The 25,767-nt window shown below is 44.8% G+C and overlaps 2 protein-coding genes, 1 long non-coding RNA gene and 1 pseudogene across 3 annotated transcripts; 3 read left to right on the top strand and 1 right to left on the bottom strand.

Annotated features, from left to right (window-relative positions):
• The first annotated feature begins 743 nt into the window (after positions 1-743).
• On the top strand, positions 744-3,745 carry LOC101785777. The gene is made up of 2 exons (XM_004965205.4): positions 744-2,016; positions 2,097-3,745. The coding sequence occupies exons 1-2, from the start codon at positions 875-877 to the stop codon at positions 3,562-3,564; spliced, it is 2,610 nt and encodes an 869-aa protein (XP_004965262.1). The 5' UTR covers positions 744-874; the 3' UTR covers positions 3,565-3,745.
• Positions 3,746-4,882: 1,137 nt separating this feature from the next.
• Positions 4,883-6,246, top strand: LOC111257028. Its single transcript, XR_002677434.1, has 2 exons — positions 4,883-5,629; positions 5,713-6,246. It is a non-coding gene; the product is annotated as an uncharacterized LOC111257028 (long non-coding RNA).
• Positions 6,247-14,369: 8,123 nt separating this feature from the next.
• On the bottom strand, positions 14,370-15,419 carry LOC101758932 (annotated as a pseudogene).
• Positions 15,420-20,368: 4,949 nt separating this feature from the next.
• LOC101785371 lies at positions 20,369-24,699 on the top strand. The gene is made up of 2 exons (XM_004965204.2): positions 20,369-22,200; positions 22,276-24,699. Exons 1-2 carry the CDS (start codon positions 20,628-20,630, stop codon positions 24,438-24,440), a joined length of 3,738 nt encoding a protein of 1,245 aa, XP_004965261.1. The 5' UTR covers positions 20,369-20,627; the 3' UTR covers positions 24,441-24,699.
• Positions 24,700-25,767: the final 1,068 nt, after the last annotated feature.

Genomic DNA, 25,767 nt, shown 5'->3' with positions numbered 1-25,767 from the left:
GCTCACAGATTGCAGCCTGTCTTGGGCCTTAAACAGGTGTAGCCTTCTGCACTGTACCATACTCTATGCGTCAGCATCATGAAATGTGCAGACGATCTTGTGCATATCACAGAGAATAGCATGCTTAGGGCACTTGGTATGAATGATTGAAGCTTAACAAATCAGAGACTGGAAGGTGCACATGACTTCATTCTTTCTGCTTGCAATTTGGGTTTAGCTAACTCGTGTACAGCTATGCAATGTGGTCAGTTGGGACAATCACGTCTCCCAAAGTCGTGTCTTGAAAACTTGGTATAAAATAGGCAAAGTCTTCCCTGATCAGAGGTCACATATAATAAGCAATAATCAAGTTCACAGACCACACTCTGTCTAGGTCTGAGTATTGCTATTCTCCATGACATCAAGAAGCTTCCATGATGCTTGGAGAATCATATTTTAGGGAAATCTTTCAGATAGAAAAATATGGAATGAAACAAGTATTGGAGCTTGAAGTAAATAAGGTTTAAAAGAAGTTGTAGTGATGGGAACAAACTTCTGCTTTGTAAACTGAAAGCCGATATGCAGAGAAAACACGTTGCTCGCTGCCAAATATGAAGGAGTCATGTACACAAACAGAACCGGAAAGACCACTGATACCAGTTAAATTGCAACACAAGCCTGAGAAAAAGGAATGGAATCAACTTTAAATAAGAGGACTTGATAAGTCATCCCACGACTGAGACAAGTAGATGCCAGGAGGACCCAATTATGCCATGCCCAACGCTGGTGAGATGCTCACCCGGCTCAGCTCTTTAACAAGAAGGCCACTCCATGCCTGGGCATTAGAGCTGCCCCAAGGCGCCTAGTTCACCTTGTGCCACCACCAGTTAAGCCAATGGCTTCCAGCAACGAAATAGCTCCCAGCAATCCAATGGAGCCTGGCGACCAAAAGGCCTCCAGCCAGCCTGCTGTGGGCAACAAGCCTTCCAGTCATTCCACGGAGTTTCAGCTGCGGAAGTACCTCCTGCTACTGGCCACACTGGTGGCGACGGTGACGTACGTCGCCGGGCTAAACCTGCCAGGGGGAGCCTGGCAGGAGGACACGAAGGATGGCCTCCACCGCGCAGGCGACCCGATCCTCCAGTACGCCCACCACAGCCGCTACCTCGCCTTCTACTACTGCAACGCGACTGCATTCGCCGCATCGTTGGTGGTCTGCCTCCTCCTCCTCGTCCTTGATGGGACGAACACAGGCTGGGAGGCTCTGCTGCGTGTGGTCATGGTGCTCGATTTACTTGGCCTCATGGGGGCCTATGCTGCTGGCAGCTGCCGGGATACATTCACAACAATCTACTCTGCTTTGCTGGTCTGTGCCGTCTTCGCCTACATTGTAATATCTTTCTCTGCCTTTGTCATCTCCAAAAATTCGGTGCTGGCGGTGGTGCTGCCCAAGAAGCAAGGCGATGACACCGAGAAGCAAGGCAAGGATACCAGCACACTTGAGCACGAAGACGAACTGCGGGAGGTCTTGATGTTGCTCGCGACCTTTGCAGTCACCATCACATATGTGGCCGGGCTGAATCCACCAGGTGGCTTCTGGGGCGAGGGCAACCACAAGATGAGCGACCCGGTTCTGCAGGAACACTACCTCAGCCGCTACCAGGCGTTCTTCGTCTGCAACACCACCGCATTCATAGCATCCCTGCTCATCATCATCCTACTCGTGGACAAGAAGCTGAGCAGCAATAAATCCGTACGGTTTGTTGCTCTGCACGGGGTCATCATCACAGTGCTCTTTGGCCTCATGGGCGCATATGCTGCTGGGAGCTGCAGGGAGGTCGACGACACCACCTATGTCGTCTGTCTCATCGGTGCAGTTCTCGCGTACATCTTCCTCCAAGCGGCGCTTACCAAAGCGGTAAAAAAGAAGGTTCCCAGTCCCATACATGAATCTCCTTCCAAATGGCTGAAACTGAAAGCAATAAAGAGTTTCTTGGGATCAAAGCACCAACCTGAACGAGATCAAACCGGCAGCGGGTATGTATGCAACTCCACCACCACCTCTGCTTCATTAATTCTAACTTGAGATTAACTCTTTGTATCTGCACAATTACTAGGAACACACAACACGAAGAGGCGGTGGAAAAGGCCCGCTCTCTTGTTCTGTTGCTTGCTACTCTTGTTGTGAGCATCACGTACCAGGCAGGATTAGATCCACCAGGTGGCCTCTGGCCTGCCGATGGACGTGCTGCCAATGGGCGTGATTATAAGAATGGTGACCCAATACTCCTCACAACGCATCCTAACCGGTACAAAGTGTTCTTTTACAGCAACTCAGCAGCCTTTGTGGCATCCTTGATCGTCATCATAATGGTCCAGAGCAGATTTCTGCTTAAACGCCACACACTGGAGGCAGCCATGATACTGGATTTGTTCGGTCTAATAGGTGCATATGCTGCAGGGAGTTGCAGAGATGAAATCACCTCCATATATGTTGTCGCCTTGGCAGGAATTGTCCTTGTATATGTGGTGATCCATATCATCTTCTTCACCCTAGATCATGAGGACAACCGTCGAGATGCTAAAAAGTTGGAGAACAGGCGTGAGGTGCTGCTGCTCCTTGCGATCTTGGCTGCGACACTCACTTACCAAGCTGGATTAACACCACCAGGTGGCTTCTGGTTGGATGATGAAGATGAACACCGTGCAGGCTACCCGGTCCTCTACGATAACTACCGTCCACGTTACAGTATATTCTTCTACTGCAACGCGGCAAGCTTCATGGCATCCGTAGCTGTCATTGTTCTCCTTGTGAACCCAAACCTATACAGGCCAGGCATACGGTGCTATGCACTATATGTATGCATGGTGGTGGGCATGTTTGGCCTCATGGGAGCCTATGCTGCTGGGAGCTCCCGGGATTTGCGCACCTCCATCTATGTGTTAATATTGGTTGTTGCTGTGTTTGCTTTTGTAGCCTTGGAGGTAGTCATTTTCTGGGTTTACCCATACCTAAAGAAACTTCTATCAGGAGATGTTAACAAGGAAAGTGGATCCTCCGGCAGCAACACAGAACAGAAGACAGGTCCTCAAAGTGAAACTACAGGAAAGACACCAGAAGCACAGAAAGAAAAGAACATGCGTGAATACTTGATGCTGCTAGGAGTCCTGGCTGCGAGTGTTACCTATCAGAGTGGCCTTAAACCACCTGGTGGCCTGTGGCAGGAGGACAGAAATGGTCACTCTTCCGGTAATCCAATCCTGCACGACATCAACAAAGGCCGGTATTATGCTTTCTTCTTCAGCAACTCCACTTCCTTCATGGCTTCCATTGTCGTCGTCATCTTGCTGCTTCCATGGACCCTGCACAAACATAAATTGCCCCTCTGGCCAATGCAGACAGCTATTTTGCTAGACATGCTCGGCCTCCTGGGGGCTTATGCAGCAGGTAGTACCAGGGATTGGGTGACGTCCAGGAATGTCATCTATTTGGTCATCCCTGTCCTAGCCTATATTGCAGCCTATGCAGCAGTGTCACTCTTCCGCAAAAGAAGGCGATGTCACAACTCGCCTGAGGATGTCTGATGAGCATCATTTATCTGGCAATGATGAAGACCAAAAGTGATGAAGTTCTTTGATTTCTACTTTTTTTTCAACTGAGTCCTATGTTTGTAAATTTGTATTAAGATGTTGTGTTGTTTATCCATGTGTTCTCCAAAAGGTATTTAATGGGCATATCAATGAGTTCTTATAAGGTTTAGTGTAACCTAGGAGAAAAGATCCCTTTCACTTTCTGCATTTTTGCCACTGTGCTAGAACTATAGACCGATAGTCAAATACCAAATTTGCTAACGCCAAAGCCAAAATGTGGTTCCAATACTCTTTATCCATGATGCTGCTAAGATTTTGGCTTCATGTAGTGATTTCTAGCATTCTGCTCACTGGAAACATTATTGAGTTACAAAGCCAAAAACAATTCGTTAACTTGTGGTCTGGAGGACCTCAAAAGAGGCCAGTGACTATGACATCATTATTGAAGCCTCTGCTAACTCCATGGACATGTTCATGGAGCTGACAAGGGAAACAATAGAGAAGATTGTCTCTTTACTATTCAAAATTGAAGTTTGTCCAAATGATAACCTTTTACCCAGGTTAGTTTGAACCTAGTAACAGGAATTCATTTATCAACCCAGTAAGTGGGGTTTTGGGTACGTACCAGGAAAAAAACCAATAGACCAAGGGCAGATTTGACTTTTACAAATTTTATCTGAATTATTCAACAATGTCAACTGGTTACACCTTCTGAATTGAAATAGAGCAAATTAGCGCGCCCACCAATACTTCTTACAATTTTTTTTGTACTATTTGGTTTCATTTGTACATTTCGGCATGTCTCTGCTGTACTGTTCATTTAAAAATGATTTTTGTTCTTTCTCTACCAAAAAGGATCTCTCGACCGCTGTTAAGAATTACCAAATGACAGAATAACACTCAGTTGAGCTGATCTAATACATCTGAATCACAAAAAGCAAATATCTAAGGGCTTGGCTACTTTCTCAAAAGATGTCATTTCATAGTTTGCAGACACCTCAAATTTTTCAGTACTGAAATTTCCAATCTTACGCCAGGTATGTCAATGTTTGCTTCCTTTTAGTTGATCGGACTGACTTCAATCTTGTTAATTAGTAGAAAGGATAAGTCATGACATTCACAGCATCTGATAAGGAAAAATAAGCTTGAAATTCACTATGACAAACTAAAAGGCCCACTTGCCATCTACCCTCATTAATTTCTAAGGCGAATGTTGCTTTTTCTTGTCGCCATTATTTTATCCATTAATTTTCTATAAAGACCAGACTACTGCCTTGGCAACATATTCTAAAACTTAAATTGAGGAGTTTTACAAAAAAGCATGCACCGATTTGGTCAGTGATTACTTTCAATGTAACTGGTAGAATTAATTATTTTATAAGAATATATAAGAACTCATGAAACCTTGTGGCTCTGTCCAGCTTGTCCTCCTAAATTGGCTAGACAGCAAGACAAATTTTCCGCGTAATTATTGCCCCCTATTGTTTTTCTAGGATTCCCGTGCAGTTGCTCATATAAGTAATAGAACTATTTGCCCTAGTTGACTTCCATTTCCTATTTTCTTTAATGGGAAATCCAAGTTGCGTTGTTACATATGATAATTTGAGGCCAATTACAATAGTGTAGTCCGGACTCTAATCTTCCCTTCCAACTAAGACTCTCAACACCTATATGCTTAAGCAATCCCACAATGGGCAGTACAAGTATAGGACAGGAGAAACAGTAACCACTTGGCCAAAGACGTACCTGGCATCCAGTACCGAAAACCCGGCCACCTTTCTAGTTCGTGCCATCGTGGCCCAGAGCCACGAGATCGCAATCCACGACACAACATTTAGGCTAACAGCTTGAACACGTCTTTCAGAGGCATTTCGTTGAACATGCGCCAGTGCGGCAATTCGCAGCTTGAACACGACATGGAGATGAACCTGATCATCCATCGCAGCGGCGGCGTCCGACACGGCCGTGTTGGCGGCGGAGCGGACGCGGCAGGACCCCCCTCGACGGGCTGAGGTGCTACACCGGCGGCTGGAACATCAACAACAGGCAGTACCTGGCGGTGAGTTCTTGGTTTCTCGTCGTTGCCCGTTCGAAGCTCCTGATGTTCATGTCCTCCGGTGACCCGTGTGCTGTTGCGTGCAGTCTGCAGGTTTCAGCGCTGCACCGGTTGGGTGGAAGACTGGAGTGTGCTACAGATCTTGCGGCTGGACTGTCGGTTGAGGAGCCGACGGCTGCTGACGAGTCGGATCAACGTGTCGTAGCGCATCTGCTGCCTCATCGTACCACACCATTGGTGCTGCAGTTCTAAGAGGATCCTGGACGCCTGCCCCATGCCGATTTCTGGAGAAGCTTGTTGGCATTGCGGAGCTGTCGGTTGGGGTGCTGATGGAGATGATGCCTACACCGAGGATCTTGGAAAGTAAGCGCCTGGAGGCATTCCGTAGTTGGTGGGTGGATCCAGGCTGGCGGGTGTTCCTGCCGTTGCCCATTGCGCCAATGCTGTTAACGGCGGTTGTACAGGAGGGACTGGCGTGAGCTGAAACGGTACCCGTGATGGAGAAGGTAGTGCACCGCTATACCTTAGGGGCAATGGGGTGTTGTCCCCCCCCCCCCCCCACTCTACATCTGCATCGGTTGAGGAGCCAATTGGAATATGCTGGGTGCCACCGAAAGGTTTCTAACTGGTGCGCTGATAGGAGGAGCGTAAGCTGATCCCTGATACCCCTGCGCTACACCGTTGGCCATAGAACTAATGACGGCGTTGTACACCGTGTGGGTCATCACCTTGGACTGATCAATCATAGCCTGATAAATAGACTGCTGGATCATCTCAGACATCTTCCCCGAGTCTTCGGCGATGGTGATCTGGCGAGGAGTCGGAAGAGCGGTGTTTGTGACGGGTTCCCCGCTTCTGGTACGATTGTAGGATTGCAGGCATGCCTTCTTGAAATTTTTCATAGCCTTTGCCAACTCATCCCTCTGGTCATCCTTGAGATCTGCCTCGGTAACTTCAATGACGTTGTCTTCCGAGATTTTGGCAGCATTCGACATGTTGGATCTTGCTTCTATCCCACTGGGCGTGCCAAAAGTGTGTTGATGCTAAAAATCGGACGATGACTCCTGCCCCTGCGTCGGACACACGACCCGAGAGAATCTACTTAGCTCCTGTTTGAGTTATCACCCTGGTGCGGTTCGCGCAGCGTGCTAGTCAATCTGACCTGTTGATTGACAAGGAAGGAAAGGTGTTAAATTCCAAAGGTTTGATCGGCTGAAGTTCTAATCTATTTCGAAGGATGTATCAGCAAACCGGCCGAATTAGTGAAAAGATAACCAGCTATGAAACAGCCGATGATCACGTGGCAGTTGTAAAAGAAACTACTGGAGTAACCTAAACAATGCTACAGGGACAACACTTGGAACAGATCTAATTGGTTGTATGATGATAAACAAAATATTAATGTAGCCGACAGTTTGTATCTCAAGCTGGATAATTGGTGATGAAAACTAAAATAACAAGTCAAACCTATAATTCTAGTAAATATCGACAACTGGTGAATAAATCTAAACGAAACAATAGCGATGCGCCCGAAGTTAAAGCTTAGATATTACTCGATACGTGGAACTTACAAATTGGCCGGAGGTCGTGTTGATGCAGTCCTACCAACTCGCATGAACTCGTGAAAAGAAAAAGGGTTTGGCGAAGTCGCCGACTTCAAAATAGAGTTATGTGAAAAAGTAGATTTGTATTGATGATTATTGTGTTCTTTTACAAGCCTTACGAGGCACCTATTTATACCCTGCTACAACTGATTTCCTAACCGACTATGATTTTATCTCTAATTCAAAATAATAAATATTTACACATGGATACAACCCGCATCGGAGTTGAGCACTATTGAACTTTTCTATGGGCCAATCCTCGTCTTCATCTAGTCACCACCTTGGCCCATTTTAGGCCCACATCGGCCAAACTACTCTGGCTCCCAATCGGCCAGTCTTCATCGACTCCCTCGGCTAATCGGTCGAAACACTGTAGTATCGGCCGATTCCCCCAGCCACAGCTACTTGCTTATCCGCATCGGCCACTTTTCTTTCCTTGACGCCGACCTTAACACGTGTCAAAAACTAGCGTCAACACCCCTTGACGCCGCCGCCCTCCCGGAGCACCGCCGCTGGTCACCCGACCACCTCCTCGCCTCCCGGAGCGCCACCGCGGCCCCCTCCCCGACGCTATCTCCTCCTCGATGCCGCCGCCCTCTCGGAGCAGCACCGTCGGTCACCCGAGCACCTCCTCGCCTCCTGGTGCGCTGTCGTGGCCTCCTGATTGACGCTGCCAGCCACCTCCCCGACGTCGCCAGCCACATCCCTGACACCCGCCGCCGCCACGCCTTCCTCCTCCCCGCCGCTCCGTGATGCCATGCCGCCGCTCCTCCCCGACCACTGGCGCGCCGCTCCTACTCGAGGAGCCGCTCGTCCCTGAGGCCGTTGCGTCGCCTCCGGCCCTCCCCGAGGCTTTCGCGCCACCACTAGCCCTACCCCCCCCCCCGCCGAAGCACCTCTTTCTCTCCTTGGGGCCACATGGTTGGTTTTTTTCATGCAAATATAATTACTGGATTGCAAATTATTGTAGAAAAGAAAATGTAATAATAAATGTGGTGTTTAAATATTTATGGATTGCAATTTTCATGAGTAATAAATATGTATAAATTGTGAAAGGAAAAGTTTGTTGTTGATATGTATAAATTCATGAATAATAAATATGTATAAATTGTGAAAGGAAAAGTTTGGTGTACAAATATTTATTGATCTGCATAAATTCTTGAATAATAAATATGTATAAATTGTGGAAGGAAAAGTTTGGTGTACAAATACTTCTTGATATGCATAAATTCACGAATAATAAATATGTATAAATTGTGGAAGGAAAAGTTTGGTGTACAAATATTTATTGATATGCATAAATTCATGAATAATTTTTAATTGCAATTTTTACAATTTTGCATATTAAGAGCGATGGACAACAATGAGAACAATGTTGAATCCTCTGTGGAGGATTCTGATTCTGACGATGATTGTGGATCGTATTCTACTCCACCTGAGTACGAACCAAGCCCACATAGGTCTCGCAGGCGTCTAGACGAAGATGACCCTGAATACGATCCAACCGCGGATCATCAAGTACTTGCATGCACATTCATATACTAGCTAGTGATGCGCTTGTTGTTCGCATGAAGATGATAAACTCCAACTATTGCTTTCTCTATAGAATGATGACCAATCCTCGGTTCATTCCCTGCCACAACGTCGTAGAACATCTACTCTGCATAAAGAGTAGGTACATACCTCTGCACCACAACCTTCGGCTACTACTGCTTCTAGTAGTAATCCGAAAAGGAAACGTGGAAAACGAAGCCGAAACTAGATCCCTGAAAAAGGTATTCTCATAATAGAAGAGATTGGCGCCAAAGGTGAGCCCATATTACCTAAGGGGAAATCTGCTAGGTTTCGGAACATGTGTGGAGCTATTGTTAGGGATAAATTGCAGACCTGGATCAGGACTAGTAATTGGAAGAATGTGCCTACCACTACAAGGATGTATTGTGGGCTACATTGAAAGAAAGGTTCATTTTTCCTGAAGATCAAAAGAAATTCGCAAGAAACTTTGCTAAAGGCCTCCTTGGGAGATGTTTAAGGAATTGGAAGTCTACTCTTAATAAAGAATATGTACAGAAAGGCAAGAATGATAGGGAAGACTTCAGTAGGATTCCTCTAGAAATGTGGGAAGAGTTCATACAATAGAAGAACACGCCGGAAGCAAAAGCTCTGAGCGAAGAAAAAGCTGGTTTACTGAATTTGTTTGAAGGCTTGGATGAGCGTACCAGGAATTGGGTACTACCTCGAATTCTGAAAGTAACACCCAATGATAAGGTTAAATTCAAACACCAAACAACAGACAAAATTACGCGAGGTTGGAACAGCTCGCCGAGGTGTAAAAGAAGGGTCTTTTCAAGCCGGACAGGGAGAAAGATTAGCTAACCGCCGCAATTAGAACCGCGGAGCACTCGGGCGTGTTCGATGGATGTCTTCAACATTACCCTGGGGTAAAGCATTCCCCAACGACCAAGCAAGCTATAGGAAGCACGACCGTTATAAGCAAAACCTTGAAGAGAAGATGAGAGAAATCGCCAAGCAAGAGTTCATGGAGTTCTTGGCTAGCCAGCAACTAGCAAACAGGGCTGACCCACCAGTATCCGAGGGTCAACAATAGGCAGAACCAACCATGCTGCTTGCCCACACAGGATTCGTTGCTCTGGGTAGTGTTGGCTTCATTGCAAACACGAGGTATCCCGTTGACGACATGCAAGCGGATACACCATGCAGGTTGGTATACCTTACGGAAGGAAATAAAATAAGTTTTGAGAGGTCGCAACCGGCATGGCAGTAATGGGTCATGTGTTCCCAAAGGCACCCCCGCCAGAATACGCCTAGGTGCAAGTTGCTACGGTGTTGGATGAGTCGTGCAAGATTAACATCCGTACTGATGAGGGGATTGAGGTTCTCGGTGATGTGATGAACCACTACATATTGTGGCATCGCCGAGATATCGTTCTAAATAATGCATCGCCAGAAACCTCACGGCCGAGCCAAGATGTACCCCTTCTAGATTCAAATGTTGACACGGAGCAGCCGACGTTGTCACATGTGTAGGGAGCAACCGATGAGGGTGAGCAGCCAACGCTATCACCTGTCCGAGAAGCTTTCAATCAGGATGATTGGACATCACTACTCTAAGGTGATGAAATGGTAGATGATTTAGAAGTTATTGATCCAACATCACCTTCGCCAGCATCTCCACCTCCCTAGAGGCTAGCTGTACCTCGTATGGTCAACACATATGATCAAAAGGCTCCATCAACAGAAGTTGATAAGTTTTTAAACGTATTGAAGAAGAAGGCTTCATCTTGTTGTGAAAGAACTGTAACTTGCGGCGCCTCTTGGCAAAAGGAAAATGATCAAAACCTCAATTTCTTTGCATCAGATGAAGTCACAATCGATTATGAGCATGTCAAGGCATTCTTATTTCAGTGGGATCTGTTGGAGGGCCCATGGGAACTTAATAAGCTACATGGATGAATCATGAATGCAATGAAGCAAGGCATTCGAGCAATCACTGCGCATGTCCTAACTAAGGTTTTCCTTGGCATACTCGATTATAAGATTGTGATCAATTTCGAGGATTTGCATAGACTTTAACATCGAGAACACCTCGACATGAATCTCATTACCATATGGTGCTTGTAAGTCCACATGTACCGCATACAAGAGTTTTAAATATATACGTATATATTTTATATGTCAAGCACCTGAGCGACCTACTCTGCAAAATGCAATGGAGGGAGGAAGAATTGACGAACGGCAGGTTCAAGACAGCGTACCTTGACCCAGCACGAATAAGTGAGCCAAAGCACAAGCTCAAAATGGCGGAAATGATCAAAGCACAAATGGAAGCAGCACAGACACAAGCGGAGAAAAATACTATAAAATCAAAAGCCCACGGAGATGAAATACATAAAGTGTCCGTATACATTGCAAGAGTAATGAGGAAAAAGGCTGATAAGGATCATATCATGGCTCCTTACAATTTTCAGTAAGCTAGCTAGTTTTAATTACTATATATATACTTGGTGCTATTTAATGCCATCTATAATATAAATTATTTTAATATAATGCAGAGACCACTGAATTTGCATTATTATTTTACCCAAGCTAGGAGAGCAGTGGTCCTCGACTCAGCTAGATTTAGTAGAGATAGGTATAAGAAATTTATAGGTATTATACAAAAGTAAGATATTCCTTGGCAGTACTTAAATGCATGTTGATATTTTATGGACCTAAGTTGTATTACTAACTCTTGTCTTTATATCCTGCAAGTGCGTACAAGCTTTACATTCTAAAAGGCAGGGACCACGATCCAAAAAGGAAGAAAGTTATGAAAATAATATATCATAGATTCATAAGAACATAAAAACTTGGTTTTTTCATATAATGTAGAGTTGTCATTAATAACAACTCATCATTTTTCTATTTGATTGCAGTGCCACAAGCAACCTCCCGGCTCTGTGCTATGCAGATATTACGTGTGTGAGTTCCTCAGAAACAATGGGAGGTTTCGAATGAACCCTTAAGACATAAGTCTCTTATACACTGCCATGTGCTAACTTCCTAATGGTAATACATCGTAAGCTTCATTTACTGTATACCTGCAGATGCCTAGGATCGACACTCACGATGCCAAGCTCGAAGACAAATAAATCGACAATATCTGTAGGGACATGGCGAGGTTCATCCAACGCGAGATTCGTTATGAGGATGGAGCATTCTTTAATAAAGATGGTATGTTGATGGCAGATGACTGCAAAGATCTTCATAGATGGGCGTAGTAGTTTTAATATTAGCGTGGCAAAGAATAGCTCTAATCCAAATGTTGGATTTTTAGTAATGTGAATTATATATTATGTACATGCAGTTTTGAATAATGTGAATTATATATTATGTACAATGCAGTTTTGAATAATATGAATTATTTATTATTCAAGTTTGTTGTTATGTGGTTGGAGATAAATATCTCAATTTGACGACTAACAACTAGCGAGAAATAGAAATTACAAATAACTCACAGGAAATAATATATTGGATGGGAAAAATACGTATTCCTAGCGGTTGGCACAAGCACCAGCCAACACAGTAACCATCTGTGCTGGCAGGTGATCTAACCACCCGCCAGCATAGATGTAACCACCCACTAGCACAGAAAGCATCTGTGCTGGCGGGTGGCTAACGTCGCTCATTAGCACAGACAACTCTATACTGGCGGGCAAACGACATTTGTGCTGGCTCAAGGTTGCTAGTGGGTGCTCGGCCCATCAACACAAACCTCTTTTTAGCTGCCAGCATAGATCTTCTGTGGCCTAGTGTGAGTTGATTTTTAATGAACCATGTATGATTATTTGCCTTACTATTGTTGGACTTGACAAGCATAGAACTTGTACATGCTGAAGAATGTGCAAGCTGATACACATGACATACCTTCACTTTGTAATATAATGCACATTTTCATTTGAAATGTGGACGCGTCTTCCGACTTAGGCCCTGTTTGGCATAACTCCAACTCTGGGTGGAACTACTCCACTCCAGAACTCCAGGTGGAGCCAGCTCTGGATGGAGTTGGAGCTGTCTGGTGAGGGTGTTTGGCTGAGAGGGTGTCCCTAGCTCCAGAAAAGAGGAGTTTGAGGGTAGATTGCCTTTCTTGCCCCTGGTTCAATTTGAACTACTTATCACCAATATAAAATGAAAGTGCATGCATTGAAGTTCAAAATAATAATATAAATTACATGTTCCAAAAATTTAAAATTTTGAAATAAATTCATAGTTCCAAAATAAGGTCGTTACAATAATCATTGCACTAATTCCATGTTAGGGCAATTGATGTAGCCATACTATCACGAAAGGTATCCATAGTCACAAAGCTTGATTCCGAAGTTGATCCATCGGAGGCATGTTGAGACACGGCATACTTGTTGTATCTTTCAGGAATAGTAGGCATGTAGGTAGGATCTCTATCAAAATTAGCAAAGTCCACATCAACGCTAGCATGTTCACGTATGAAATTGTGTAGAACCATAGTAGCAGCAACAATCATCTTTTGTGTGACCATTGAATAACCGGGCATCTTGTAAAGGATTTGCCACTTCATTTTTAATACTTCAAATGAGCGCTCAATAACATTACGAACAGATGAGTGTATACAGTTGAACTTCTCTTTTGGAGTATTTGGTTCCATACCTCGATGCCACTCGGGTAAGTGGTATCTTTCACCCTTGTATGGAGCGAGGTACCCCGGACGATTAGGATAGCCCGCGTCTACAACATAGTACTTGCCTACACATATGTAAAATAAGATAAGTTTGTGCATACAAATATGAAAAGGAACATAAGAAAAAATCTTTACCTTGAGGAGGATGTGGGAAGACATTTACATCTGCTTCCAAGGCATGGTACAATACACTAGTGTCATGCAAAGAACCCGGTTGACCCGCAGCCACATAGGTGAAGCGCATATCAAAATCACAAATGGCAAGCACATTTTGAGTTGCAATTCCAGTGTTACCAATATATCTCACTTGTTCTTCAGGTGATAAGTACACACGAATATGGGTTCCATCAAGTGCCCCAATGCAATCCTTAAAGTGTGGATATGCTCTCTTGTCATTCCTAATCCTCTTGTGCACATTGCGAAAATTAGGATTTTTTGGTCTCAAGAAATCTTGTGCCATGGCAACCACAAAATCTGGAACTTCATGAAATTTTCTACTAATGGTTTCACCTGAGTGTTTGAACTTATTTTGTACTCTTCTATTTGACTCACACCCACCACATGTGAATAGGAAAATGGCCAACATTTCATAAGTATTCACGTGCTTCGATGGTTTTAATCCGTACCTCTCAACCAACACATCATGAAGATCCTGAAAAATAGCCTCATTCATCCGAAGCATTCGATGGCACTCCCCTGGAGTGTTTACCGTCTCCATCAGCCATCCCATTCCACTTTGTTGTGAAAACATAAACCTCGGCGGTGCCTTATCCATATATGAGTCATGATAACTTTGTGCTAGCTTACCACAGCTCTCAACCATATTAAAAAAAATTCACCATCAGACTCACTAGATTCATCAGACTCACTTGAGGACATCTGTGAACATTGACATAAACAAATGTAAGATACAACTGTCATACATAAATAAAATGCAATAAAATAAAATGTACCACACATGCGACAAAAATAAAATAGTAGCATACACAAATGACATCACTCTCACTAAGCCAATTTCTACTTTTCATATTTGTCCTTGTACTTCCTCCTAAGCCAATTGAACCTAATCTCATTAGTAGGCAAGGTCATGAACATCTCCCTTTGCTCCTTCTTCACAAACAGTTCAGACGTCATGTAATGTTCATTGCTATCATAGCCAGCCCCACAAGCAATCACAACCTCCATTACTTCATCAATAGAATATTTTCCATGTCTCTTAGAAAAATATTCATTGGCTGAACTTGCCATACTTGTTACTGCTTCTTGAATTAGAAGTGCATTTTCAGACTTCGCCTTCTTACCACTTCTATCAATAGACCTTGCCAATCTTTTGCCACTCGCAGGTGGAGGAGTAATACCAATATCCTCCTCTTGTGTATCCGGAATGAATTCATCATCATGCGGCTCACAATTGATTTCCTCATCTTGTGTCTCGTCAACATTTTCTGGTGCTTCAACATTCACAACATGAGGACCAATGATCAATACCAATAGTAGTAATGTCAGAAAAACACTTGGCTAATTCATCTTCATTCTCAAGACCCTTCTTTTTGAACTTTCCACAACCCGGAATTTCCTGAAATAAGAAAAATAATAGTATTATTATAAGCATTACCAACAAAATCGACATGTGCAAAACAAATATATCATCAAAATTGAACCAACTTACAGCTCTAGCTTTTTTCCACCATTCGTCATCCATAGCTATAGTCTTCTTTATAGGATCCTAACCAGTCCCTGTTTGCCTCAGCATTAGTTTCTTCCATGCCTTGAAATCTTCCTTTAACTTGTCCCATTTGTTCTTGATCTGAGCCTTCGTAACCGCTATTCCAGCCCTTTCTTTGAACCCTTTCTCAACCTCAGCATACCCAAGTGCATTCAAGTGTGTGTTTGACCGATTTCCTTTTCCAACTTGTTCGGCAAATAACATACACAACACCCGAGTGTTCTCCGAGTTCCAATCAATTTCAGGCATCTATCCAACTCACAAATGTCATATTAGAAACCATTAATCTACAACATTGGTACTGTCCAGTTTACCTAATTAGAAATCAATTTATTCCTACTAATCTCACATTACCTAACAAATCAATTTATTCCTAACAAATCAATTTATTCCAATTTACCTAATTAGAAATCAATTTATTCCTACTAATTAGAAATCATTGGTACTGCCTCTGATTCACTTAAAAATATATAAGATAGTACGACTGGTCACTGAATAAATAACCATATAAGCTTTCTAAAATGCAGTCACAAGAACAGCCTGATATGAAATTGCTACCACAATACTGACAATCCACCAAGCAAAGAATGCAGGAGCCCTAATAATGACTTGTGCATTCATCTGATCTGTCAGAATAGGACATGAAAGAAAGGTACTTTCCATCAATCCATCTCAACTGCGGCCACATTCATCTTCTTATCTTCTTACCAGAAAATCACGCTCAGAGCCAAAGGGAAATACCTTTGAACAGAACAGGCGGTCGGCCGAGATCTTCGGCGGCGGGCCGCTCCGGCCTTCGGCGGGGCGTTGCGGCCGCCGGGGGGCTTCGACGGCGGGGCGAGATGGCCGGCGTCGGGGCTTCGGCGGCGGGGCACTGCGGCCGGCGGCGGGCTTCGGCGGCGGGGTTTCGGCGGCGGGGCGAGACGGCCGGCGTCGGGGCTTCGGCGGCGGGGCACTGGCGGCGGGGCGCTGTGGCTGGCGGTGGGGTGCGTCCAGACGCGACGGGAGGTGGAGCGAGGCGGCTGGGCGAGGCGAGGGCAGCTGGCAGCAGGGCTCGGTCGGCCTGCGGCGGGCCCGGACGACGGGTCTCCGGCCGCCGGCAGGGGCTACAGCGGCGGCGCGGCTAGGGTCGGCGCAACCCTAGCCGCCAGCGCAGGTGCAGGCGCGGCCAGACGAGTAGTCACGCGAGAATGAAGAAGGAAGAGAGGTGCGAGGCAAATAGAAAGAATGAAACGTTATCTTTGTGTAATAAGTGGCAATGGTGGGTAATTGCCCACCAACTCCACGAGGAGGTTCAAAAGAGGACGTTTTGGAGCAGCAAAAGGGGTACTCCAAAACTCCAGCCTCAATTGCACTACAGCTCTATGGAGTTGGTAGCTCCATGGAGTTTTAGAGTTGACGTGTTTGGCTGAATTTTTTGCTGGAGTCACTGGAGTTACGGAGTGGAGCCGTGCCAAACGTCCCGAAAGGACATAAACTTATGGGTTGAATCGTAACAGAGCACTCAGTTGCAAGTTCGAGCACAGCAAACCTATCGGAAAACCGGAGACAATATGTTGGATTTTTTTTTCAAAACAATGTGTTAGATTCAATGAATTGCTAAAAATCAGAAATTAGGCATCAAGAAAAATGGCTCGGGCGATTTGAGAGATGCAGCTCAGTGCTCACAAAAGTGCATGGTTTACGCCCACGTACGGAGGATTTTGAAGCAAAACCGGTGTCAGTTTTTGAATAATCTTCGGAAATTAATGGCCGATCTTTTCTAATGCGATATACTGACAGGACCTGAAACAACTTTTTTCTTATGAAATATCGATACATTCCCTTGCATTAAGAGCATGATTAATAAGCTTGGCTATGATTACTCATATCTAACCATACAATAATTAGGCCCCCTTTGGCAGGCCTTCTTGAGCGGCTTCTCCATCGACTTCTCACGAAACCCTGCCAAACGGGCAGGAAGGAAACGGCTCCGCTCGAGAAGCCCCGCGATTCCCGCTGAGAGGAGCCAGGAGAGGGAGGAGAAGCCCAAAAAACAGGCTCCCCACGGCTTCGTCGCCTTTGTGGGGCTAAAGTCCTCATCTTGCCCATGGGCACACGGGGGTCGGAGGATGGCGTGGGCACGGGCGCAGGGAGGTCGGAGGACACCATCGGTGGTGGTGCTTGTGCGGGGAGGGTGGCAGCGGCGGCGTGGATGTGCAGGGGTTGAGGGCGGCGATGGTGCGAGCGCGGTGTGGAGGACGGCCAGCGGTGGCGCGCGCTGGGGCACAGGGTGGGACGGAGCTGGAGGGTGCCGGAGCAGAGGCACGAGGCCACAGGTGAATGGATAAGAAAGAGAGAGGAAGGGAAGGAAAGGGAGAATGAATAGGAAGAGAAGAGAAAAGGAGAAAGGAAAAAAGAAAATAAAGAGAAAAAGGGGAGGAGGGGAAATAAAGAGAGGAGAAAAAATAGGAAGAAAAGATAAAACCGAAATAGAAGTCAAAAGGTATTATAGATATTTTATCATTTTTATTCATGTTATACAGCTACGAGAAGCCGTTTTGCCAAATGTTTTTCCATCCAGATAAGCTGAAGAAAAAAAAAGCTGCTTCACCGAAGAAGCCACAGCCGCAACCGTTTCAGCTACAACTGCAGCCCTACCAAACGAGCCCCTGATCTCATCACACATTCCAATATTTACTTTTTAAATTAGGTGGGCCCACTCATCTGGCGAGTGTGGCAACGCTGGCAGCCTCCCGCCCTGGCTGCCCGCTGGTTCGTCGCGTGCAGGAGCCCCAAAGACCAGTTCACTCTTTCTTCTGTTTTGTGTCTCCCATGTTAAATTTTGGTGATAGGTGATGTAACTTTGCTACTAGCTAGGGCAGTCCCAACCCAAGACACTAGCAATAATTTTATAAGCTCCACGTACATCATCAAGAAACTAGTATTATACACTACTCTTTCAATGCAAACACCACTATTCCATACTTGATTTAATATTACCCATCTCTCATTATATCTTGGATAGTGTGTAGAAACTAGTCTCATGTAAGACATGCTTTCCTTCTCTTTCTTTATTTACTTCTTGCCGCATTATCTTTTATCACAAGTAGCAGCTCATTTAATTTTATGGATACCATTTTAGTTATTGGGTTGGACTGCCCTTAGCCAAGCCGCTCTCTCCGTTCGGTGGCGAGTACCCCAGAAAATTTTAGCATGGTGGCAACCGACCTACGGGTTTGTGGGGTCAAGTGAAGTGAGCCAGTGGTCTTTACTGCTGGCCGTCTGAAGCTTTGAGTTCATCCAAGTTGGCACTGCACTGCACTTGATCAGAGCCATGCTTGAATATGAGATGTGTGTAAATTAAAGACCATTGGTCCGGATACAGGGATGCAAGGTCATTGGGTTAATTATCTGAGACGCGAGTGCTGTGTTTAAAAATCTCGGTCAGAGAAGCAAGGACATTGCGATCGTTGTAGACTCGATATGATGGCTGGGAATAATAATGAACCGGGATAAATTCACCTAATCAAAACACCATTTAAGTAGTCATTTTACAAAAGAAAACTATTATCGCTGTATTTCCTACAAAATAATGCTGATGGACTTGTAATCGAAATTAAAGTGATCGAAGTTCTAAAATGTGGTTTGGCAAAAAGAAAACAAGAAGTTCTAAAATGCGTTTGCACGCATCTTCAAATTTTAGATGAAGCACCTTTCAAAAGAAAACCTTTAAAAAAAATTAGAGGCAGCACGCAAGTACAGTAAGCCGTCAAGCCTCAGCCCTCAAGAGGCGTTCTCGAGAGAGAGAGAATTACGGCAGCAAAAAACATGGTCGAGAGTCGAGACTCGAGAGTAAAAAGTCCGGCTCGACGTCGAGGGACCCTCGCCGGAATCGCCCGATAAGGTGACAAAACATGCCCTTCGGTGCGTCATCACTTGACCGGGGCGGGCAAGGCCGCCGTACCGTTTGGCCGGGCCTCGATGGACCATCTACCAGCGCCGCTCACCCGGCCACGCCCGCCAGCTGTTCGACGCAACGCCGGAACGGGGCCCGTCCGCGGCCTCGGCGAGTGTACGCGCGACTGGACATCCCTAGGCTGCCAGGAACGGGGGTAGGCGGCTTCGACCATCAGTCCTATGACTCGTGCGCATTACAGTGCTAGATTACCTGTGGTGTGAACTCGTGCTTTTCTTTGCAATGCCGGAAGGTCAGGGAATATGATTTGCCTTGGCGCGGTCACCGGATTCCATTTCGGCACCTCCAACCACCCACCTGCCCGACATTGCCTTCCAGGTATTACAAAATTCTAGCAGCTTGTCTTTTGCGTATCCGTGCATCAATTCATTTCGTAACAACTTGGCAACGGCAGTGAGATCTGAGCACTAACACGCACAACACACAGCTCAATTTGCTATTAAGTATTAACAATTGGGCATGTCTTATGTTGAGTCTGAACATACCTCGTGACTCCACTACTGAGTACTGACTGGTGCTTGGTATGTCATTCTTTATGATGCTCAAGATGTTCAAGCTTCACTGTTAAGCTATTCAAAATTGGGATACCGATTGAGCCCAGATTTGGCTTGATACTGGTCGAAACAGCTTGCATTAGGCTTTTTAATATGCCATGAGCATCAGCTTATAGATTTAGTTTTATGCGCATAACTGGGCATTGTGGTGGGGGCTAGCGAGATGACCACCCCCTCGTCGTGTTGCTGCCTTTTGGAAAAAGCAGTTGCTTTCAGCTAGTCATTCCCTCTAGATGTATTATTCTTCTCTAAATGTTCACACCATCCCTGACAGTGAGTGAGCAACTGATCCGTCTTTGAATTTTATTACCGTGTTCTCCAGTCTGAGCTTTCGTCATCTATGTTGCTGATTGCTCTGGTACTTTCATGTCAGTATGTGAGCATTGGAATGCCTTCCAGTGTCAGTTAACCCATTTAGTTAAGATAAGCAGTCAAATCCAGTCACCAGAGTGTGTGGCTGCAAATATTTACCCCGTTATGTAATAAACAGTAGGTCTTATCCTTTTCCTTTTGTAGAGAGAAAAAAAAAGACTTTGTGCTTGCACTTTGATGTCCTTCTGAGCTCCAAGTCCAACCAGTGTGGACTCTCAGAGTTGACTGGGTCCCATTAGTATGAGTCATTCACGGTACGTTGACAAGTCATACATGCATGCTCTAATAATTCATATAAGTTATCGTTTGTGGGGTATACCAATCAAGCCTCAAATATGTCTTCTACTTGCTATCTTGGTTTTGGGCATTGACCTCTTCCAAGTCTTCGTCTTCTTTCTTTGCCAGCTGCCAGTTTTGTCACTCGTTTTGTTCAGAACCATCCTTGAATTCCCCTTATTCCATATATCTTCTCTAAGCCAAGATCACTTGCTCTCTTCTTCGGATGCAAGGTTAGAGGGAAATTTCACCTGAGAGGTCGAGGTTCACAACCTCTGTTGGACCTCAAGCAGCCATATGGCAAAGGGCGAGCAGCCCAAGCTTGCCATTGCTCTGACCAGCACCGCTGTTACTCCAGAAGCAGGAAATAATCACAGTGAAGACAGCAACACTCATGGAGGCAGCACAGAGGAGCTTGGCACGGTCACCGGCAACACCAGGCAAGAATCCAGAGTCACTGCAGATTTTGAGCTCCTGTGGAGACTGCGTAAGTATCTACTGCTGCTTGGAACTTTAGCTGTTAGTGTTACATATAATGCTGGATTAACTCCACCTGGAGGGTTCTGGTTAAACAACACAAAAAAAGGGCGTGATGGACATCATGCTGGTGACTCTGTCCTTCGTGCTCTGTTCTTCCAAAGACACGAGGTATTCTTTTACTGCAATGCAACAGCCTTCGCTGCATCACTTGTCCTAATCATCTTTCTTCTGAGTAAAAATGTGACAAGGCAGAAGTTATGGCTCCGCTCCATGCAACTTACCATGATTCTGGATCTGTTTAGCCTAATGGGAGCCTATGCTGCTGGAAGCTGCAGGGCAGTAAAGTCATCCATTTACATCTGGGTTCTGGTCTTTGCTGTTTTCGTATATATTATGATCCATATCCTAGTATTTATACTAGTTGTTCCAAAGTTTTTTTCGGAAAAAAGATTTGTTCCAAAATGGCTGAAAGAGAAGGTGCACTCTGTGCAAGGTTGGATTCTATCCAAGTGTCATAAGAGCCAAAGGAACAGTCCCCAAGAGAAAGATATAGATGAAGCTCGCAAATTCATTTTCATGCTTGTGACTTTCGCTGCTACTGTCACATACCAAGCTGGGTTGAGTCCACCGGGTGGGTTTTGGGCTGAAAATGAGCAAAATAAAATTCCAGCTACATCTATGCTTCGCAGTAAAAACCTTGCTAGATATAATACTTTTGTTACTTTCAACTCGACTTCCTTTGTTGCATCTTTGGTCACGATCATACTGCTTCTGAGCCCAGAATTGAGCGGGCATGGTATAAGATCCAAAGCGGTGACTGTTTGTGTTGTTGTTGACATATTGGGCCTGATTGGAGCATATGCTGCAGGAAGCTGTAGGAGTATGGTGACATCTTTCGGTGCTATTTTACTTGCTGTTGTAGTATGGATCTTCTTTGCAGTTTTAGCTGGGACATTTGTTAACAGATCTGTAGCAGCCTGGTTTGAAAAGATCAGACCAGATTTTATGAAGTGCATAAATAAACTTGGCCGGGTCATTTCATTGAACTTTGGCAGCAGCCGATCAATAAATACAGTGGGAGAGAATTCTGTTGCAAGTCATCGGCAAACTGCAGGTTGTGAAACAGAACCAGAAAGTGCTTCGGTACCAGAATGCCAGCTTGCATACAATCAGCAAGTTTCAAATACCAAAGAGGGTGAATCCTCTAGGGAGCATCAGAGTCCAGGCAAACAACAAACTGCAAACAATGAGGAGGTTGGGTCCAGCTCAGAGGATGCATTTGTGAATGACAAGCAAGCAGCAAACAGCAACAATGTCATGTGCAACCTGGAAGGTCAATCTTCAGACCACAATTCAATTGCAAATGAGGCTATGCCTGAAATTAAAACAGGTAATCCATTGACGATATTTTGGTAAGGTAAAATACTAATGACAATATGTCTTAACTCTGATTATCAACCTACAGAAAACATTCAAGTTGCGAGTATGGAGGAAAAATCTTCATTGGTGGATGATCTTATGACTCCAAATACCATAGCTGGTATGTCTAACCATGAGCATCAATTGGATGATAACCAGACAGTTGAAAATATGATTGGGCAATCTTTGTCTACTGATGATCATGAATCTATATTCATGCCGGTGGAGTGCTTGCCCGAAGACAAATTGTTAGCCAATAACCATAATGGAGCCACCAACAATCTCAAGGAAGAGAAAGAATCTTTAGAGAAGCCTATGGTATCCATTGAGATAGAGGAGGTGGAAAATAAAAATGCCACGAGACCTATTGAGAATGGAAACACTGGCATGCATGAAGTAGCTCCCAGACAATATGCCAGCAATGGAAATGCGGGTGCCAATCCAACTGATGAACATCTGAAGAAGTCTCGTACATATCTTCTTCTTCTAGCCATTCTTGCAGTATCCCTGACATACCAATCAGGTTTAAATCCACCAGGTGGTTTCTGGTCACAAAGGGAGAACAATAATTCAACTCGTGATCCCATCCCTAAAAATAATCACCATCGGCCCTACCACTTACCTGGTGATCCCGTCCTTGAGGACACTCACCATCCACGCTATATCACATTCTTCTATTTGAATGCTATCGCTTTTGTTGCATCCCTTGTAATGATTATTATGCTCCTAAACCGGAGGATGAGCAACAAGGTCATAAAACGATATGCACTGCAGATAACAATGATAGTGGATCTTCTTGCTCTAACAGGGTCCTATGCTATGGGGAGCTGTAGGGAGACAAAGAATTCCATATATATCTGGCTGTTGGTGTGCCTTGTACTGGCTTATGTGGCTGTTCATGTTCTGATATCAATACATATGGTACCTGAAGGTTGCAGAAAGGCTGTGGCAAATAAGCTTGAGAACTTCTCTTGCAGATATATATGGACAAAGGCTTCGTTTGGGCACAACCAGAGAAGTGATGTTAATGATAATGACTGTGAGCTTGGTCACAATCAGGAGGGCGATGCTGATGACAGGAACTGGGAGCGGAGGCGTAATTTATTATTGATGCTTGCTGTTCTAGCGGCAACAGTCACGTACCAAGCTGGCATGAACCCTCCAGGAGGTGTATGGTCTGATGACAAGGCGGTCAGTGGTAAACCAGGAGATCCAATCCTTCAGCAGAACAATTTAAAGCGTTATGATGTGTTCTACTACTCAAACTCACTCTCATTCGTGTCATCTGTAGTTATCACAATACTGCTTGTGAACAAGGAATCCTGTGAGCATGGTATCAAGTCCTATGCACTACGAGTATGTTTGGTGGTGGGCTTGGTTAGCCTCTTGATTGCGTATTCTGCAGGAAGCTGTAGGAAAGCAAGAGAATCTATTTATCTCATCATCATTGCTGTTGCAGTTCTGATCGCCCTTGTGGCTCAAGTGCTTCTGCTCTCCTCAGCACAAGATGGACTAAGAGGGCCAACTGGAGAATCTATAGAACGTGTGCTTCAGCTGCTTTTTGGTAAGGAGTCATCCTGGCATGGAACTACTTCTAAGCAGCAAGAAAGCTCTGGTCATCCTGAGAAAAATGTTCGAAAGAGGCACAAGTATTTGATGCTGCTTGCAATTTTAGCTGCCTCCATCACGTACCAAGCTGGCCTCAACCCACCAGGTGGTTTCTGGTCTGATGATGATGAAGGCCATGTGGAAGGCAACCCAGGCCTAAAACCACCTGGTGTCCTGTGGTCTGATAACAAAGGTCATTTGGCAGGCAATCCTGTTCTTCTTGATATTAATCCTCAGCGCTACGAAATATTCTTCTGCTTCAACTCTATCTCATTCATGGCATCTATTGTTGTAATCATGTTTCTGTTGAATAAATCTGCCCGGAAGAAAAGTGTGCCACTAGAGGTATTGCACTTGATCATGATACTGGACCTGCTGGCCCTCATGACAGCTTTTGCTGCTGGAAGCTGCCGGAAATTCAGGACTTCAGTCTATGTGTATGCTCTAGTAGTCGGTGTTGTAGTATACCTTGTTATTGTAATTCTTTTGTCAACTGGCATTGCAAAATGTCTGAGGCCGCCGGAGAGAAGTAGGTTTCCCTCTCAGAGAAGTCCTATTCGCGATTCTGCAACTAGCACACTGATACCTGAAGACCAAGATTGAAGGTTCCATTCCTTTGGTAATAGTATTAATTTAAAAGTTTGTTTTGCTGGATTATCTGGCCATATTTGTTTTTCAGTGCACGTTTTCAGAGTTTGAACAGAATTGAAATTCAGTTATGCTGTATGATGTTCAGTTTCTTTAGATCGTAAATTTGGGTACAAACCTGAAGCTACATGTGTATGCATTAGGTTCAAGTTTACTTGATTCCAGTGAACCTGAAAGTATTTTCTTTACTTGATTCCAATACACTGTTTTGAGAGCTCGGTTCTGACATGGAAGCTGACAGTGCCATACTGCTATGGCATTGCCATTCGTAGTCTTCAAGTTTGAGCTCTGAAGGTCCCATTCCAACGGGAATCATTGTTAGATTGAAATTCTGTTTGACAATATTATCTTCAATAAGGGCTGTGTTTTTGTTTCAATGAATGTATTTTGACTTCAGACGAAAATGGAAACCGGTGGTGCTGTCTGCTCTTCAGCTATGGAGATTATTTATGCAGATCATTAATTTGTACGAAACTGGTGGTGAGGTGAAGATCAAGTAGCCGTCATGGAAAATAGTCCTGCTGCTTTTGAATCTCTTGGAAGGCGTGATGGTTTGCTGAAGTCCTGTAGTTCCTCATGCTCTGTAAGAGCACACTGCACACCTTGATGTATGGTTCCCTCATGTTGAATTTTTTTATTTTTAACTTTTTTTATTTATTTTTAAAAATAACCTCAGCGGGATTTTATTTGCGCAAATAACCCTTTTGGTTGCGCCAGATCGCCTGGCACGGCAGGTAGCCTCTGCCGCGCTGCATGCACTGGCGTGGCGGGCCCTGCCACGCTGGCGCGGCGAGTCTACGCTACAGCGGCGCGCCGGCTCCCTTCCTCCTCACCCCCTCCTTTCTTCCTCCTCCAGACACACCAGCGCCCTTAGCTTGTTGCATCACCCCCCGCCGCCCCACCCCCAAATCCACCCAAAATCCGGCGATTTCGGTGGGGGAAAGTAGTGGAAATCGATCCCTGCTTCATATGGAAGGTATCCCCATACTTTTTCTCGTGTTTTACCGTTGCATTTGGTAGATCGGAGGATGTTTAGGTGACTTAGGGTTAGGTTGATGATTTCAATTTTGAATGAAATGCAATGGTGTTTAGTGTTAGATGATACGTAGTTCATACGCAATTGAGTCTCTACCCGCGATATTGACGTGTAGAACTTCTTGAATGCTTCGATTTAGGTATATATTCATCCAATTGTGTGGTTTATATGTTCAATTAATTAGTCTCATATTTTTGTTCCTTAATATAGTTGCTATAGTTGATATGTTTCAGTGTTTGTATTTTG

The sequence above is a fragment of the Setaria italica genome, chromosome IV (assembly GCF_000263155.2).
Source record: "Setaria italica strain Yugu1 chromosome IV, Setaria_italica_v2.0, whole genome shotgun sequence".
NCBI classification, from domain to species: Eukaryota; Viridiplantae; Streptophyta; class Magnoliopsida; order Poales; family Poaceae; genus Setaria; species Setaria italica.
This window is presented reverse-complemented; position numbering and strand designations above follow the sequence as displayed.